The sequence below is a fragment of the Drechmeria coniospora genome, chromosome 03 (assembly GCF_001625195.1).
Source record: "Drechmeria coniospora strain ARSEF 6962 chromosome 03, whole genome shotgun sequence".
NCBI classification, from domain to species: domain Eukaryota; kingdom Fungi; phylum Ascomycota; class Sordariomycetes; order Hypocreales; family Ophiocordycipitaceae; genus Drechmeria; species Drechmeria coniospora.
In genome coordinates this window covers 8,429,004-8,446,476 of record NC_054391.1, presented here as the reverse complement: position 1 = coordinate 8,446,476, position 17,473 = coordinate 8,429,004, and the positions used below count along the sequence as shown (strand labels likewise).

General features: G+C 57.8%; 5 protein-coding genes across 5 annotated transcripts; 3 read left to right on the top strand and 2 right to left on the bottom strand.

Annotated features, from left to right (window-relative positions):
* Nucleotides 1–3,187: 3,187 nt before the first annotated feature.
* On the top strand, nt 3,188–4,670 carry DCS_07939 (bZIP-type transcription factor; the record flags this gene model as incomplete). The annotated part of the gene is made up of 5 exons (XM_040805222.1): nt 3,188–3,320; nt 3,382–3,469; nt 3,539–3,970; nt 4,128–4,505; nt 4,586–4,670. The coding sequence occupies 5 exons, from the start codon at nt 3,188–3,190 to the stop codon at nt 4,668–4,670; spliced, it is 1,116 nt and encodes a 371-aa protein (XP_040655326.1).
* A 615-nt stretch (nt 4,671–5,285) lies between these two features.
* On the top strand, nt 5,286–7,178 carry DCS_07938 (eukaryotic translation initiation factor 3; the record flags this gene model as incomplete). The annotated part of the gene is made up of 3 exons (XM_040805221.1): nt 5,286–5,496; nt 5,577–6,807; nt 6,881–7,178. The coding sequence occupies 3 exons, from the start codon at nt 5,286–5,288 to the stop codon at nt 7,176–7,178; spliced, it is 1,740 nt and encodes a 579-aa protein (XP_040655325.1).
* Nucleotides 7,179–8,086: 908 nt separating this feature from the next.
* On the bottom strand, nt 8,087–9,457 carry DCS_07937 (uncharacterized protein; the record flags this gene model as incomplete). The annotated part of the gene is made up of 1 exon (XM_040805220.1): nt 8,087–9,457. The coding sequence occupies one exon, from the start codon at nt 9,455–9,457 to the stop codon at nt 8,087–8,089; it is 1,371 nt and encodes a 456-aa protein (XP_040655324.1).
* A 3,697-nt stretch (nt 9,458–13,154) lies between these two features.
* DCS_07936 (uncharacterized protein) lies at nt 13,155–13,655 on the top strand (the record flags this gene model as incomplete). The annotated part of the gene is made up of 3 exons (XM_040805219.1): nt 13,155–13,223; nt 13,332–13,564; nt 13,628–13,655. The coding sequence occupies 3 exons, from the start codon at nt 13,155–13,157 to the stop codon at nt 13,653–13,655; spliced, it is 330 nt and encodes a 109-aa protein (XP_040655323.1).
* Nucleotides 13,656–14,123: 468 nt separating this feature from the next.
* DCS_07935 (actin binding protein) lies at nt 14,124–17,066 on the bottom strand (the record flags this gene model as incomplete). The annotated part of the gene is made up of 4 exons (XM_040805218.1): nt 14,124–14,248; nt 14,318–16,387; nt 16,452–16,972; nt 17,047–17,066. 4 exons carry the CDS (start codon nt 17,064–17,066, stop codon nt 14,124–14,126), a joined length of 2,736 nt encoding a protein of 911 aa, XP_040655322.1.
* Between the last annotated feature and the right edge of the window lie 407 nt (nt 17,067–17,473).

The window sequence follows — 17,473 nt, the reverse complement described above, 5'->3', positions numbered from 1 at the left end:
CCGTACCCACGAGGGAACGATTGCTCGTACCCCGTGGGTTTACTGTCTAGGTACGTGGACTTGTACTGTATTTGTGCCGTGCATCAACTGTGCGGACCTCCCTGAAGGCGTTTGCCAGCAATCCTCGTACAAAGAGTGCACGCTCACAGCAGTCGTGTGCTCCGCTGGTGTACGAACGCGTACCCGCCTGCAGTGTTGATCGGTCGGTCCAGAACGCTGTGCGAATCGATTGTAGAAATGGGACACCTCTGCCGCTTGACAATGACACCAGCCGTCGCATGCGTGTTTGTTGCGGGAGAAAAATCACCATGGCCATGCTCGTGAAGCTGGTGGACGGCGACGCGTTTCGATGAGGATATCCCACCGTCATGGCTGACACCGAAAAGGCTCAGTTTCGTCAAGAGCGTCTTGCTCAATGTGCAGTCAATTCGTCTCGCAGCAACAGTTGGGGACGGTTGCTTGGGAAAGGGCTGGTCCCCCGGTCCCGCCACACCCATGCATGATGCAAACCACATCCGTTCGGCTGCCCCCTATTCAATGGGAGGCGAGCTTTGAGGATGAAACAGCAGCACAACAATGAGCGACCAATTTAGATCCGTTCCATGACAAAGTCGTCCACCCCAAGCATTAGTTGGGTTGGAGAAGAAGGATTTGCGTCTGAGACTTCTCCGCGATTGTCTCGGGACTCGGTTCGGAGGGAAACCCTCTGGGCCGACTTGGAGGAAATATCGAACAGATGAGTCAGGGCAGAGCCGCACACGGAGCGTGACGAGAGGAGGGGAGTTGGAAGATGGTAGCAAGGGTCGCTGGTGTCTCCAGGGAACTACTCCCGGGCTCGGGTGAAGACTAACCTGTACCTAGCTGCCCCTAGATTCTTGGTGGGTATTATCATTGTCGTTTATCGAGTACTCGTTCATGATGAAGGTGAACAGTACTAGGCAATGGACGTACTTGCTGCCAGTGCAACACATTCACTGGACTCCATACAGAGTACGGAGCCCTCCTGGTGTAATTGTACACGGTTGCTCCGTACCTACCTACTAGGTACGGAGTAAGTAAGTACAGTAGGTGTACGTTAGCACTACTAATACAGTAAGTGTACTAACTCAGGTTGTATGTGCCGTGGTCCGTGCTTGTTCATCGTCATAACAAGGACGTACCTGTGCGGAGTGCGAAGGATGGAGTGCCGCGCATGGAATTGTCGTTGTAATACGTTTACACTGTTACTCCGTACAGTACAGTACTCCGTGCAGTACTGTATTACTTTCAAGTTCGCATTCCTCTTCTAGTCCATTTCGGTGCACATGTACATGTGCGTGCAGCACTCAAAGGCAAGATCGCCCCACAGCGGTTCGGTACGATCGTACAGGCCACTCACTGCCACTACTGAGGTACATATCTACTAGTATTAAATTATTTAATAATGCCTGGTACTGAACTCCGCACAGTAATACCAACTTCCAGTGCACATACTTACGTACTATCCAGCATCTCCCAGCCCTGTACGGCGTACAGTGTGCACCCAATACAAGCACGAATACGTTAGTAGGTAGCGGCACGAATTCTGTACTACTACGACGTGTGCATGATACACCTTGCCTGAAAACTCGCACAAAGGGCAGAACATCTAGTAGAGCTTGTAGGCACCCAAACAGGTAGGTAACAGGTAATAGCGTAAGAATAGCAGTATTCTTGCGTGCATTTTTCTCGCCAAGCCGTGCACACCCGTACACGCTTGTACCTGAATAGCACTTGTATGTACGTCTGCATGTACGGAGTACGGCAGTATTATTCGTCGTAGAGCCGTGGGCCACACTCCGGGGAGGGGTTCCCTGTCCGCATTGTCCACACTGGTCAGTCTTCTTCTTACTTTGGACTCTCTCAGCAGGTCCAGTGCCCTGGAGAGATGGCTACCGATAGTAACTGGTAGGAACCGGTAGAGAGTGCCTCTCTGGCGAGCCTGCCTTAGGTTTATACCTACTAGAAAGAGCAAGTCGGCTGGAAGAAATGTTCATAATGGCAGCGCTAACACCCTGGAGTCGAGTGGGGTCGACGCGCACAGGGAGGCAAGCAATGAGCTACAACGAAGACTGGCAGTCGGGATTTAATGATGTGCATTCGCTCATACGAGCAGGCATACTATCAAGTATTACTTGTCCTGTAGGTAGTACTTGGGTACCTAGGTACGTTTAATCTATCGTAAAGGGTACTGCCCGTCATGCATTGTCACTGCTTTTTGCAAGCGTACTCCGTACATGGATATGGATCAAAACACGAAGTACTCGTACAAGCCATCACCGTCACGACGGTAAGCCGACCAAACGCGTGTTGCTCTCGCCACAACCATGCCTTGAAACGCCATATCTATGCGATTTGCGTCATCGGATACACCACGACCAGGGTAGCACACACATGCCTGATACATACCGCAAGGCTCCTCAGGTGGAATTACAAGGGCACACACCATTGCAATGCAATGGATTGGGGGTAGGTGTGCCTGGCTGCCGGCCTAGCACCAGCGACCTGCAGTAGGCGCTCACCTTTCAAACTGTAATTTCGCTGGCCAACCATTCTCGCCATGCCACTGGCAGCCGGTATTTTGAAATGCACCTGCTATTGGTACCTACACCGGTAGGGGTACCTGGGAAGCTGGTTGCGAGCAGGAGGTTCAGTTCACAAAGGTGACCACAGCTTCAGACCTCCCTAACTGGGCTACAAAGCGGCAGTTGCCTTCCTCGTTTCCCCGTAGGACACCAGGCAGAATCCACAGTGCTGCGTGCGAATTGAAACCGTCCTTCCGGGTAGGTCACTCTTGCCTTGCCCAGACTCCATATACCTATCAGCTCTTGTCTTGCTCGCCGCTGTTCCATCTTGGCTCTCCCCTCATCCACCCTCCCCTCTCGAGGTTGTCCGTCCGCGCATCCCGAGCTCGTTCTGGCACCCGCTTCACGGCGTCAACTCGGATCATTTTGTGACTACCAGGTATTCGGACATCGTTGCCCCTTCCGTGACTGCCTTGCACCCCGACTCCCGGTGGAGACCGCCCCGAGGGCACTTGGCCCTGGTCGGCTTGCCGTACGAGCTGCCGCCCCGTCATCACATCGAGCACGTCCCGAAAGGCCGTCTGTAGGCACCGCCATCTGTCCTGCTCCATCCTTCCCTGCTCCCCTTTCTTGCTCAGTCCGTCATGTCGCCGGCGTTCTCGTCCGATCCACGGGGCTCCCACGGAAGTGCCAAGTCGGGCACCGAGGGGAAGCGTTCCCTCTCCTCACTGAACGTTGGCTTCTTCAAGTCGCTCGCGGACAGGCGTGCCAACCGCGGTGAGCTTGACGATGCAAATGCTCCTCGCACCCTGGCGGGTTCTTACCTCCGCTCATCCAGATGGAATGACACCGAAGCGACGCGGTCCAAAGCCCGACAGCAGGCCTGCCCTGACCAGGAAGCAGGAACTTAACCGCCAGGCTCAGCGGTATGCCTCCTTCCCTTTGCCAGCCTGGCCGGCACGCCGCCACTCACCATGATCGCGACGCGCACGCAGGACCCATAGAGAAAGGAAGGAGCTCTACGTGCAGGCGCTGGAAGACGAGGTCCTTCGGCTGAAGGAGCTGTACACGCTTCTTTTCCAAGAGAAGGAAAGATGCGCCCAAGAAAACAGAGAGCTCAAGGAGACGTTGGCGCGACACGGGATACGAGCATCTCGAGGCGACCTCCAAGACTTCACGACGAGCAGCAACGATGCCGCCCTTGACCGCGGCCCATTGTCAACGACGAGTCCCGGCAGCAGCACGGAGCCCGGGCCATCCTACCCGACGTTGTCGCCTACGCAGTCGACTGCGCCCTCCATCTCCTCGGCGAACCATGGTGGCCATCTGCCACCGCCACCGACGGTGGGCCGAACGCCCGGCATGACGGGGTCGAACGGCAAAGGAGATGTCGACCTCGAGCAAGCAGGCATTGATTTTGTCCTAACGTACGATGACTCCTCCTCCTCAAGGGATTCACACTCCACCCTGTCCGCGTGAGAAGGGGGGTTGGGTCCCGCGTCTAAACGACGTGGACATCCGCAAGGCAAGGTGCTGCAAGATCGACTGTGCTAACGATTGGGGCTTTCTCGACGGATGATGTAGACTTGAAAAACCCTGCATGGCGCACATGCCATATCTGCTTGAGAGTGCAACCGACGCACAGGGAGACTGCTGCGGCCATGCGTTGATGGCGTCCTGCCCTCCTACATCCTTCGCCCACCTGACAGCAGACACGCCCTTTGGGAGCACCCACACGCACGACCATGGCGACGGCGTCATTCCGTGCCAGGGGACATGGGAGCTCAGCAAGGCAGGCCTTGCCACCTTGCTCAACCTCAGCAAGAGGTTGGATCTGGCCGGCGAGATCACCCCCGTCATGGCTTGGGGGATACTGATGAACCACCCGCGATTTGTCGACCTCACACCAGGGCACTTGCGAAGGCTCGCCGACGATCTGAGCAAAAAGGTCCGCTGCTACGGGTAGGCTCCGTCCATCGTTCAGTTTGTCCTTTTCATTATTCCTTGATGGGTATCCCACTGACACGGGCCAACCATGACAGTTTCGGTGCGGTGATGGAAGAGTTTGAGCTGCGCGACGCGTTGGAGAGAGTCTTGACCAGCGAGTCCGAGACGCCATTGCACTAGATAAAACACGCCGGCTCGTCGTCGATTCGAGGTGCGAGGATGTTCCGATTGACTTGATGTGGCACTTGTATATACCTTGCGCGGAACTTGACCGCGTCTCTCGATGTCATGTCCTCGCGAGTGAATGAACTACAAGTGCACCTACAAGCACCTACCGATGCTTCCATGTTGGTCGGTTTGGCGGTGATGGACAACAGTCTTTGTGTGTCCTGACTTGGTTAGTCCTTCCTTCCTTCCTTGCGGCCCGTCTCTCAGCCCAAGCTACCAACTTAAGTAAGTACTTACTGTAAGTAAGTACAGTAAGTACAGTAAGTAGAGTAAGTACAGTAAGTACAGTAAGTACTTGTAATTAAGTACTACTTGCAGCACACACAGGAACAACATCAGGAACATGAATGGATGAGTCAGCCTCGCTGGTACTCATGCCTGGTGCTCGTGCTGCCACGGCCAACCGCGCAACTTTTCGGTAGACGCCCCACGCCCCACACCCCACCACAATTTCGATTCTCCAAATTCCCTCCCAAGTCGAGGAGGATTCACTTTTGCGGCGATCAAAGCAACAACGCGCCTCCCTTTCTACAGCTGTTTCTACCCGCTTGCGATAGCGACTTCAGAATGGCCAGCTCCATGGACTACACCGCAATCTGCGAGAGCTGCCCCCCGGGTGACGGCTGGGGACCTGAGGTGACGACCGAGACGACCCTCAACGGCATTCCCTATGCGCCCTTCTCCAAGGGTGATAAGCTGGGCCGCATGGCCGACTGGACGGCCGAGGGCAAGGACCGCGAGCGTGGCGGGCGCATGCAGTACAACCGAAACTACAGAGGTAGACACCTAACCCCCCCCCCCCATCTCGCCCTCTCATTGTGCCGGCGCCGAGTCGGTGACGTTAACACGGTGCTCCAGATCAGCAAGTGTACGGAGCGAGCCACGCCATCACCTTCAACGCGCCCCCTGCCGAGGACGAGTCGAGCTTCTCCCTCGTCAGCAACACCAGAGACTCCACCAAGACGAGATACGGCCGCGGAGCCGTCTTCACCCGCGGTGGCCGCGGTCAGCGTGGCGGCCGAGGCGACAGGGCCGGTGCCCGAGGAGGACAGGCCCAGCGCGGCGGAGGTCGGGGAGGGCAGACGTACGACCGTGGAGGTCGCCCTACGGGTGGCCCTCGCGGCGGCCGTCGCTTCGGCTGGAAGGATTATGACAAGCCGGCGCGCAACCGCGACGCCAGCATCAACATCAAGGCCGACTGGCATCTGCTCGAGGAGATTGATTTCAACCGCCTGGCGAAGCTGAACCTCGACGCCGACGAGGGCGAGGACCTCGAGGACTACGGCTTCCTCTACTACTACAACCGGTCGTACGACAAGCAGCCCGTCAAGGGCTCCGAGAAGAAGCTCACGGCCATCGACCGCGCCGCCTACAACGTCACCACCTCGTCGGATCCCGTCATCCTCGAGCTTGCCGAACGGGGCGAGGCCACCATCTTCGCCACCGACAGCATCCTCTCCATGCTCATGTGCTCCCCCCGCTCCGTCTACCCTTGGGATATTGTCATTGTGCGCCAGGGCAACAAGATATTCCTCGACAAGAGAGACAACGCCGCGCTCGACATGGTGACGGTGAACGAGAACGCCGCCGACGCGCCCCTCGACGCCGCCGACGGCGGCAAGGATGTCGTCAACCAGCCGACGGCCCTGGCCGAGGAGGCGACGTACATCAATCACAACTTTGCCAACCAGGTGGTCAACGAGAGCGAGTCGTCCAAGATCGACATGTCCCGCGCCAACCCCTTCTACAACTCGTCCGAGGATGCCGACCCGCCGGCCAGCAAGGCTTACAAGTACAGAAAGTTTGATCTGTCGACCAACGACGAGGAGCCTGTCTACCTGGTCGTCCGTACCGAGATCGATGCCGTGCAGAAGAACGCGATCAGCGGCGAGGATCAGTTTGTGACCATCAAGGCCCTCAACGAATTCGACAGCAAGGCCCAGGGCAGCGGCGGCGCCCTCGACTGGAGAAGCAAGCTTGTCACGCAGCGCGGTGCTGTCGTGGCGACCGAGATGAAGAACAACAGCTGCAAGCTCGCCAGGTGGACGGTGCAGAGCATCCTATCCAAATCCGACGTCATGAAGCTCGGGTACGTTGGTTTCCTCCCCCGGCGCCTTGACCGCCACGTCCCGTCTCTTGTCTGCTAACCGTGCCGGTTGCAGCTTCGTCTCCCGCGTCAACCCGCGCTCCAACGACAAGCATGTCATCCTTGGCGTCGTCGGCTGGAAGCCCCGGGACTTTGCCAACCAGATGAACCTGTCGCTGTCCAATGGCTGGGGCATCGTCCGCACCATCGCCGACATGTGCCTCAAGAGCGACGGCGAGCAGAGCAAATTCGTCCTCGTCAAGGATCCCAACAAGTCCATCCTGCGTCTGTACGAGGTTCCCTTCGGCAGCCTTGATGAGGACGACGAGGACGAGCCCGAAGCTGAGCTGGCGGCCGAGGGCGCCGAGGAGTAGAGTCGAACTCCCTCGGCTCGGTGCCCGAGGGTGCTTCTCTATGTTTTCGGGGCGGGACAACAAGCTTGGATGGCGCTCCCTATCGCAGAGCGCATGATTTGACGAGACAGGCAGACACACTCGGGAAAGGAAAAAAGGAAGTGCTCCATGCGTTTTTGCATGGTCTGTCTACGCATGGCATATGCCGGTGAGCCGCGCCATATTCAAATGGCCGCTCGAACAGTAGGAAAATATGGACGATGCCCACATTTGATCTTCACCCTTGAAACTGCCATCATCTCCCACCCGAACCTGGTTGACATCTCTGTCATGAGCCCGTTGAGTCCGTTGCATTCATGAGCCTGTCACTCTGTTGTCCTGAAGTCATTTCCTCGCCGTTGAAAACCCTTGGAATAGCCAAGCCAGGACTGCTGCCAGCTCTTCCGAGGTACGCCCCGCAGCTCACTTTCCTCCGGTTGTTCATCTTGTTCGATTGTATAACCCACAGCTTGCAAGTCTCACCCGATCGCCACGGCTACTCCGGCCTGCACATGCATGATAGCCATGCTTGACCCCCCATGGGGTATTTCTTGCGATCCGAGTGCGAACCGTTCCCGTCCAGATCGTGGTGGCGTTTCGTTTTCGAAAGCATATGATGAATGATGCTGAACCATGCGGCCGGCGGGTGTATGTGCTGCGTGCAGGTGGACTAGGTTCCCTGGATTCCAGGACGGCGCATAGAGGCAATTCACAGGAACTTCATCGGCCACGGAATCCACTGAATAAAAATATGTGCCGATCTGGTGCTTTGTTTGTTTCATAACAGCTCCTGCAGAATGGTCCTGACGCTGGTGGGCGGTCGCTACAGGGGATACGGAGCAGGCTCCGTCCCCGGCCGAACGTGCCATTGACAAAGGCGTGGCGGAATGTCAGTTAGAACGACTTGTATTCTCGCATGGCAGATCATGTCCGTCATATCCATGGTACGGGAGTGGCACATGCGGGAGTCCGCTATTCGTCACTTCCGGGCCCCTTTGCGGGCCGGCCGCGGATGCCCGTTCACGCAAGGCCACGGGGTCAAGGGAAATCGGGGTTTGGTTCTGCAGACAAGAGTCAAAATTCTGGGGGCCGCGGTCGTGACCGTCCTGACCTCGAGGAGTCGTTGGCGTGCACTGGTCGCAGCGGCAAGCGGATGCAGGCGGGTTCTGCCCGTGGTTCGACAAAGGTCCTGGAGATTGATAGCCGCTGGTGGGGAACGAGCTTCTGTGCGAGCAAGGTGGAAGGCCCGGGTATGCGGTCGGTGCTGGACCGTATATTGGGCAGCGTGGCTGTTGCGATATCTCAGACGGGCATGGCAGGCGCGGCAGGATCGGATCGTCCAGCGGCGAACGGTCGCCGTCATGAGGATTCTCCCGTGGCTGGAGACCAGAATTCGTTCGGTTGCCGGGGCTGTACTGATCGGCCAGCCTTTGGCGCTTGACCAGTCCATGGTCGCTGTTGGGCATCTCTGCCAGGATCTTTGCAACGTTATGGACTTCCGTCGACGGCGTGTAGCTAGGGCTCCGACCATTTCTCCTCTCTTGGTTCCGGGTTCCCTCCCTGCCTTCCTCTTCTCTCGCTGGCAAATCCGGCTCGATACAGTCATATGCCGAGCCTCCATCCACGCTCGGCAATGTGCTTTGAGTGGAAAGGCAAACTGTGGGCGCGAGCGTGATGATGTCCGACGAGGCTGCAGACGGCGTGACAGGCTGGGTCTGGGTACCGCACGCCGGACCGCTTCCACAGTTGCGAGCATGGACGCGGTCCCGAAGCTTGTGCCTTCCGCGCGTGCCACGTTGCGGTCTTCTTCTTGCCATTCTTTCTCTCTGCCGACCGCTGCGCAATGGTTCCGGGTCCCAATCTAGAGACACCGGGTCCAGCCTGTGCCTGGCGTCATCGTGCAGACGGGCCGCAAACGCACACTCCTTGCAAACGGACAGCTTGCAGACGGAACACTTTTGTATTGTGCCGCATCGCTGTCTGTGGCACATGTCGCACTTGGCGGTGGACACGCTGGAAGGTTCCCAACCTTGATGAACCGCCTGCGGACGGGGCAGTGGCAAGGTGCAGTCGGCCAGGATCCTCTCCTCGTATCGGACCGGGATATCTGGGGCAACCTCTACGTCGGCAAGGGAAATGGTAGACAAGTCGGCCCCAGTCATGCTTTCACAGTCTGCCTTTCCACGAGGTAATGGCTGCCAGCCACGGTAGAACGCATGAGAGTCGACGGCACTCGGCTGATCCAGGGAGTTCACCGCCATTGCCAGTGAGATGGTTTAATCGAGCCCAGACAACCAGCAGACCGTTGTGGAGGAAGACACTGGCGGGATTGTTGGGCTCTTTCGGCCCGTTCGGCTCGTAGATTCCGCGACTGTAGGCAACGTCTTGATCTTCGTTTTCGAGTTTCGAGTCGAAAGTTTCTCGCCTCGCACGAGCTGACACGGCAGACCGACGTGGTCGAGGATGTGGTGGTGTAATAGTAGAAATCCGGGCTGTCGGCATGCGATACAGGAGCAGACCGGGACTGCTTAACAAGAGTCGTCCGTGTACGGAATATATTGTATACCACAGGCAGGAAGGGAATGAATAAACGACGAAGTAGAAAGAGCCTATGGTGTACCGGACGTGACGAGCGAGAGAGCGGTCAGGAAAGGCTCCATGAATCGGCCTCGGAGACTCCCAGATTCACCATGTCGTCGCACACGGAGAGGCCTGGCATTGCAGGCGATTGGGCATGGTGCGGGCCGGTCTGATGTTGACATGGTCAGTGATTCATTCAACGAGCGGGTTGGCTGCCACACGGGATGACAGCCAGCCGTCACAAAATGGGCCTCTGCTCGGATTCAGGACTCTCGTCTGCCTATCTCGTCTCCCTCGCCCTTGGGACGAAGGCTGGCAACGAAGGAGGAGGTCGGACGAATGGCTCCCCTTGGTCAGTGCCATTGGCCGGCCTGGTTCCTGCTTCTCACTACAGGTGAGGGCGTCCGCAAATGTAGGTGTACGCGTCGGCTCCCCGCTTGGCTGAGACGGGTTGCACTGCTGGCAATGATGCAGGGGCGCAGCAGTTACCATGGAGCCCAACTGGGGGTGGTTGTGATGCAGCACCATCGATGATGCGGACAAAAAACAGAGCAGAGGCCAACACAGGAGAGGGCCGCGTCGTCGTCTCGCTTGATACTGCAGCGGAGGTGACGTTGTATCGTAGCAGCCGATCGTGATCCTTGAGACCTCGTTGTACGTGTGCTCGGCAACTCATCACTCCGCAGGTGTACTTGCCTAGGAGATGCTTTTTTCGTGCACAGTAGGTGTACTGCAAGTACAAGTGCATGTACAGATACAGTGCTTGTACTCGTGCACAAGTGCATGTACAGATACAGTGCTTGTACTCGTGCACAAACCTACAGGTACTAGCTGCTTCGTGCCTGTTCGTTGGTGTTGTGCAAGGTACTGCTTCGAGGCAGGAGCGCTGCTCGAGTTGGGAAAGTCCATCGAATGATACCTGGTGCCGGCCGACCTTCCTGACGCGGTTCCACCCATCTCTACTCCGAGTGTAGGATACCAGGAATAATTACGCCCAACTTTTACTCGATCATTCCCTGGCATAGTGCGCGCGCAAATATTATGGGGAATACTACAAGTAGAGCACTCTGTACACGAGTACCGCACTTGCATGTACAGTACGAATACCTACCAGAGGTGACGCATACTCCGGATACTCTGTAATGCTCGTATACTTGCATACATGTAAAGGTTAGGTGTATGAGGAGGAATACAGTATGGATATACTCCGTACTTGCAAGTACATGCACTTCCACGTACCCCGTAGCACATACATGTGAGTAAGTAGGTGCACAACTACATGTAAACACTTGCCCGTGCAAATATTCCTCGCATCCAAAAAAAGATTGGACCCGCAGCAGCGCGCTTCCGTCAGGAGGGGCATCACGAGACGAATACAAAACAAGCTATGCTTAGACGCCCGCGCTCGCCCCAACCGTCCACATCATGCTCATGCTCGTACATGTACGCCGGACCAGTGGTCAGGCACGGCAGATTGATTCGTGGCCGAATGCTAGCTAGCTCGTCCTGGGCGGCTTAGGCTGGGTCATTCGGAAGCTCGGCATTCATCGCTGCAGCTGACGGGGGCTCGCGGGAGCAAAAGCCACCAGCGGGTGGCAAATGCGGTAGGCCCCTCCGACCCCTGCTGCACAATGCTGCCCTCCCAGGCTGAATCTCAGGCTCGTAGTCTCAGGCTCACACTCTCTCTCGGGACATGGCCGGTGCCGTGGCCCGTTTGGTTGGAGGGGCGTTGTGGCTGGGCTGTGTGGATTCGTCACCATCAGCCCCGCTGGTGGGCACCATCGAGAGGATCCAGCTTCCATGCTAGACCAATACCGTATCGCATCCATACAAGTGCTCTGTACGTTGTTACTACCACCTACTTACCCGCACTTGTACACCTACTTACTTACAACTACACCAATGCTCATAAGTATTTACGAGAAAAATCAGCACAGTAGATGTACATAGGTGTACATGTACTGTACAATCCATGGAAGTACATTAGGTGTACACGGTAGAGTGCACGTACTGTAGTGCACTTACGGCAGGCAGGCACCTGGAGAGTACTACTTGTTATTGTACTTACATGCAACTACGGAGTACTTGTACTCACCTGGACGAAGGTGCCAATCAGGTAGAGGGTAGAGGGTACGTACTGTAACCGTCACGAGTACCACTTCTAGAACTCATCAAATCTCTACTCCGTACTGCACGTACTTGCATGGATGTATAAGTACCTGTACTTACTTATGTACTTACTGTACAATCGGCTTTGCAAGTGCTTGTAAGTACTTGTTTACAGTACAGTACTTACTGTACAACACTACTGTCCTTACACTACGGAGTAATACGGAGTGTCTCGTAAGTACGGAACAGGCACAAAACACCCGCTCCGATTCTCGCACGCATGTACTGTACGTGTGCTGTGCATGCATTGTAACTCGTTCTCGACGGGGCGAAAAAAAAAAAAGTCACGACACGGATCATCCTGCAGCTGCTGCCTCAGTACCTACATCCCTAGCTGCCACGATAGGTGTACAGCTACTTGCATGAGTTCTCATCTGTGAGCAGTTCTGACGCGGAACGAGGTGCTACGTGTCGTTCGGTGCCACAATTTAGCTTGCGTGTACAAGTGCTTGCCCAAGTACTTGCGTTCTTGGGCGCTGTGGGCCCTCATCCACACGCCAGCAAGCAAAGGCAGGGACGCCGAGCACAGTACGGAGTACTGTAAAGTACTTACAGCAACAGCATCATAGGTACCTACCAAGTACCTGTCCCCACCTGCCTCGTGAAAAAACCCCGGTCGGCGGGAGCGCAGCCGCCGCCTAGCTGCGCTTTACCGTCACCTGAGATGTACCATGGCCGCTATTTTCTGGCAAAGATACAAAGGATACATGCACTTCCACGGTGTCTCCGTACCCCGGTGTTCCTTTGTCACGCTGCCGCCTTGCCTGTTTCCGCCGTGCAGTACCGCAAGTATTTACTGCACACCTACTTGCCTTTACAGTACATGTAAACGGACGGAATTTCGGTGTTCAAGACTAACATGCACGAGTACGTACCCGTGAGTACATCGCCTCTGTACCTTCCGTCAACGGCGAGCATCTCCAACCCTATACTGGAGGTCCCCCCCGCCTGCTCCAAAATGCCCGCCCACCCAAATCCTGTTAAAACAAAAGAGGTCACTCACGCACGTTAGCTCGCAAACTCTCATCCACAATTCTCTTGTGACCATCGATCCCCCGATTTTCTAGTGTCCGTCCGCCCGTTCAACCTCCTTCATCACCTCGTCTCTCGACCTCGTCCGTTCACCTCAACGTCGGTTCCTTCGATCAAGCCTCGAAGAGCCATCTCAACGTCTAGAAACGCACCCAACACATTCGTTCCCTTACTACCATGGCGAGCAACGAATACTACAACCAAGGCCAGCAGCCTGGCTATGGCCATCCCCAAGCTCCCCAACCCGTAAGCCTCCTGCCACGAAGTTCTCCTGCCCATTCCCGTGCCCATCCATCCATATCCATGCTCCGTCGTCCCTCCACCGCGCGAACGGATTCGCTGACCGGGCTACAGAGCTACGGCCCTCCCCAGGGCGGATACAATAACCAATACGGCCCTCCGCCTCCCCAGCAAGGCTACGGTCAGGGCTACCCACCGCCTCAGGGCCAGCCGCCGATGCAGTACCAACAGGCGCCCCCCCCCGAACATGACACCCGGGGCAAGAGGGGCGGTAGCAACAACTGCCTGTTGGCTTGCATAGCTGCTCTCTGCTGCTGCTGCGCCGCCGAGGAAGCATGCGAGTGCTGGTACGTGGAGAGACGAATGAAACATCCATGCATGACATGCACTGACTCTCGTGCCATGAACAGCGTCGACTGCTGTGAATGCTTTTGCTAAGCATGCCCGAGGGCTCCACGCAGCGGATGAGACGAAGCGTTTGCCGGCTGCCCTGTCGTTGGTAGCCAGCCATTCGATCACCTCGCGGTTCCATCCCCCCCACATCGTCGCACGTCGGTCGCGCCGGGGCGCACCATCAATTCCGTGACGAACCACGGCGTCGTTTGCCCGCAACAGGCCCTGGTAAAGTAGCCGTCCGGTACAGCCTTGCTCCCCGTCTCTGCCGTACGGTCCCTTCGCCCTGGGTTGTCGCATCGAATGGAGGCAACTCTCTTATCAATCATAGGGGTGGGCTTTTATAATGAGACTATTGAGGGTCGTGAACGTTTTTTTTTTTTTTGGATTGATGTACTTTACTTTCATGCAATGATGACACACGGACGACGTGAATCGTTCTGGGCGAAATCGTCGAGTCGCCTTCTCCTTCCAAGACCACATGCTCGTCGTCGTCCGCCCCTTTTTTGTGCCCTACGAGTCCAGCTGCACGTAGTTGGCCGGAAAAAGTCCCGACCGTCCGTCGTACTGTCCGAACCACCAATCTTCGTCGGGGAACTCCAAGCCTGTAATCGTGGCATCCTCGGGAAAACTCAGCTCTTCCGCACGGTCAGCCGTCACGTCGATCAATATCACGGGTTTGGGAGGGGAGGGGGGGACAAACGTACCGTTGTCTTCGGCGGCCTCGTAGTCGTATAGAGCCGTGGCCGTGGCACCATCGCCTCCATGAGCAGCCTCTGCTGTGTCGGCCACGTCGTCCGCCGCCGCCGGCGGCTCGGCGGCGGCGGGCGGCGGCGGCGGCGATGGTGCCGAGGCACTCTGCGGGTCGTCCTCGACGAGCTCCACGTAGTTGCTCGGGAACAAGCCGCTTTCGCCTTTGGCGTTGGTTCCCATCCACCAGTCCTCGTCCACCATGTCGATGTTGGTCACGTACTCGCCCTCGACCAGCTCGATCTCGTTGTCTTCTGCCTTCTCGTAGTCGTATTGGATGACCGCACGTTTGCCGCCGCTCGCAAGATGATCAAGGCCATCGTGACCCTGCCCAGGTTTGAGCTCTGCGGCGGTGCCGATGCCTCTCTGGGGGGCACGGTGGTCGTCCGCAAAGGTTTCGTCGTCGGGGACGGCTGCCTGCGCTGTTGGGACGGGCGGGGTGGCCGAATGTGCCTCGGGCACTTCCCACTTGGGATCGGCGCCGCGCGAGACGGGAGCGGCGACTTGTATGGGCGACGGCTCCCTCTGATCCGGATAGGCATCCTCCTCCTCGTCCGGCTCCTCGTGTTCGTCAGGCGGCGGGGGACGCATAGGAAGACCCGGCAGCGCGAAGGCGCCGGAAGGCCGCGTGCTCGATGGCGGCGGCAACGGCGGGGAGCGCTCCGACGCCTCGGGGTGGCCCTCCATGGAATTGGGCAAGGGAGGCGCGGGGGCCGATCCTATCGGGGCCGCGTTCTTGAATCGGTCGCGTAGCGCGGACACACCCCCGGCAGACGGCGCCGGCTCGTCCTCGGGGCTCCGTTCGTCGTCGTCGCCGTTGTTCTGCTGCGGCACGCCTTCCTCGTTCCCGCGCTGGTACCCGGCGGCCTGGACGGGAGCCCAGCTTTTGCCTGTGTATCCGCTCTTCCACTCGCCGCCGCGGTCGTTGTGCGGGGACACTGGCGAGATGGATCCAGGTGCATACGCACCGGCTCCGCCCCCAGTCCCCTTCTCCAGCCCCTTCTTCTCCGCCCAAATCTGGGCGGGCGTCTTGCCGCCTTGGTCGGCAAAGGTGCGGCTCGTCGACGTGACGGGGGCAGGTGTAGGGCCGCCGAATCCGAGGCTGCCCGGCGTGGGCGCCTTGGTGCCGGCGAAGCCGGAGGCGCCTCCGAACTTGTTGCCAACCTTCGGTCTCGGTAGGGACGTGATGCGTTCCGAGTGGCTGGGCTGCGAAAACACGGACGCTCGGTCGGTGACCGGCATCGGTGGCGGTTCCTCGTCCGCCGACTTGCTCGAGGGCTTCTGAGACATGGCTCGGATGGCGGCAATGTCCACTTTGCCCACCGGCTCGTACGTCCCCTTGACCGGTGTCGGACGGTCGTCCGTCTTGTTCTTGGCCGCGGCTCGGATGGCGGCGATGTCGACCTTGCCCACCGGCTGGTAGGCTCCCTTGACGACGTCCATCGGCTCGCTATCCTTGCGGCCGCCGCCGACGTAGCGCGAGGGTTCCTGGGTCTGCTTCGTGAGCTCGGCCATGTTGACCTTGGTGGGCTTGTACGCTGATTCGACCTTTTGAAGCTCGGTCCTGCTCACGGGAGGGGCATCGGCACCCCACCCGTCCGCGTCCACGTTCTCGTCCCTCCTCGAGCGGGCGGCGACGAGAGGGTTGACGGAGCGGCCGGAACTGGAGGCTGTCGGTGTAAAGACGGGCTTGGACTTGACGGGCGGCGGCGCCGACGGCACGATGCCGCCGGCGCTGCCGGTGGAGTACTTCGCACCGGAGGCGTCGGCCACCTTCTTCATGATGGAAGCAGGCTCTAGGTCACCGTCGGATCGAGCGGTGATCTGCACGTGGTATCCGTGGAGGACTTTGGCGACGGCCGCCGTGTGGCTGGTGAAGTAGCCCTTTGTGCGCTCGGGGACGCCGCCGCCGCACCAGGCGACGAGGACGCACTTGGGAAGGCCGGTGTTGGGGTCCTTGACTTTGACAAAGGCAAACTGGATTCGTCCCTCGTTGAAGTCTTCAACCAGGTCGACCAGTTCACCATCTGCGGACGTTGAACGTCAGTGCGCCGATTAGGGTGGTAGAGGGGGGCCGGTGAGTCTTCGTACCGCCAGAGCTTTCGACCTTTAGAACGCTCTCCTTCGAGTTGCCATCTTGGAAGGCGCTCACGAGAGGGGCCTGGACGGAGAAGAGGGCCCATTGGGCATAGGTAGGGGAGCTGGACGACAGTGGCGGCCCGTTGACGACGCCGTTGTAGGTGCTTTTTATCGACGGCCCGTTGGTGGAAAGGTTCAACGAGGCCATGCTGAACCGGGCAGAGGCAACGGTGGCCTTGGATCGGTTGGGAGCGAAGTGAGGCGGCGGCGGCGGCGGCGGCTGGGGTGGGAAGCACCGAGGCGAACGGCGGCGTGATTCTCGTGCTCTGGCAAGTCCTGGCGATGAATGGTAAGCTCCACGATGCAACGGCGATGCTCGGATGGCATCACAGTACCTTGCTCTCCGTCGAAGTGGAAGAAGGGGCAAGGGATGGCGGAATTCGGCTGCCGACAATGGAGCGAGGTGCCCGAGCGGGTGGTCAAGCTGCACGAGTGCGACGGCTGGGAGCGAAAAGAGGTACGGAAGGGAAGGGCTGTGGTAGGTGTAAGTTAAGTGTAAGCATGTTGGCCACGCCTTCGCCGCACCAAGTACATGGAAGGTACGTACACCTTCAGTACAGTAGACATGGAGTTCAGGTGCGGGAGGTGCGGATGTTGACCACGGTAGCGACTGCATCGCTCGGTCGCTTGATCAGGTGGGGCTTAGGTGGTGTGTTATGACTAATGGTCCCCGCAGACACGAACACTACCTGTTGTATGGGTGCTGGTACATGTAATTGCATGTAAAGTAAGTACTGTTAAAGTAAGTACAAGTATTAACGGAGTAGTTGTGCACAACTTCAGTACTTGCACAGTGTAACTTGAAGGTGCTGGAGGCAGTAATTATTCCCCGTACCGTGCAAGTAAAGTAAGTACTTGTGCCTGTACTCCGTACGCGCCAAGTACTTACTGTACTTACTTACGGCCGGTGCCAGGTACCGACGTACTCCGTACGGCGTGCACACCGTACGTACACTCGCATTGTAGCGCACTCC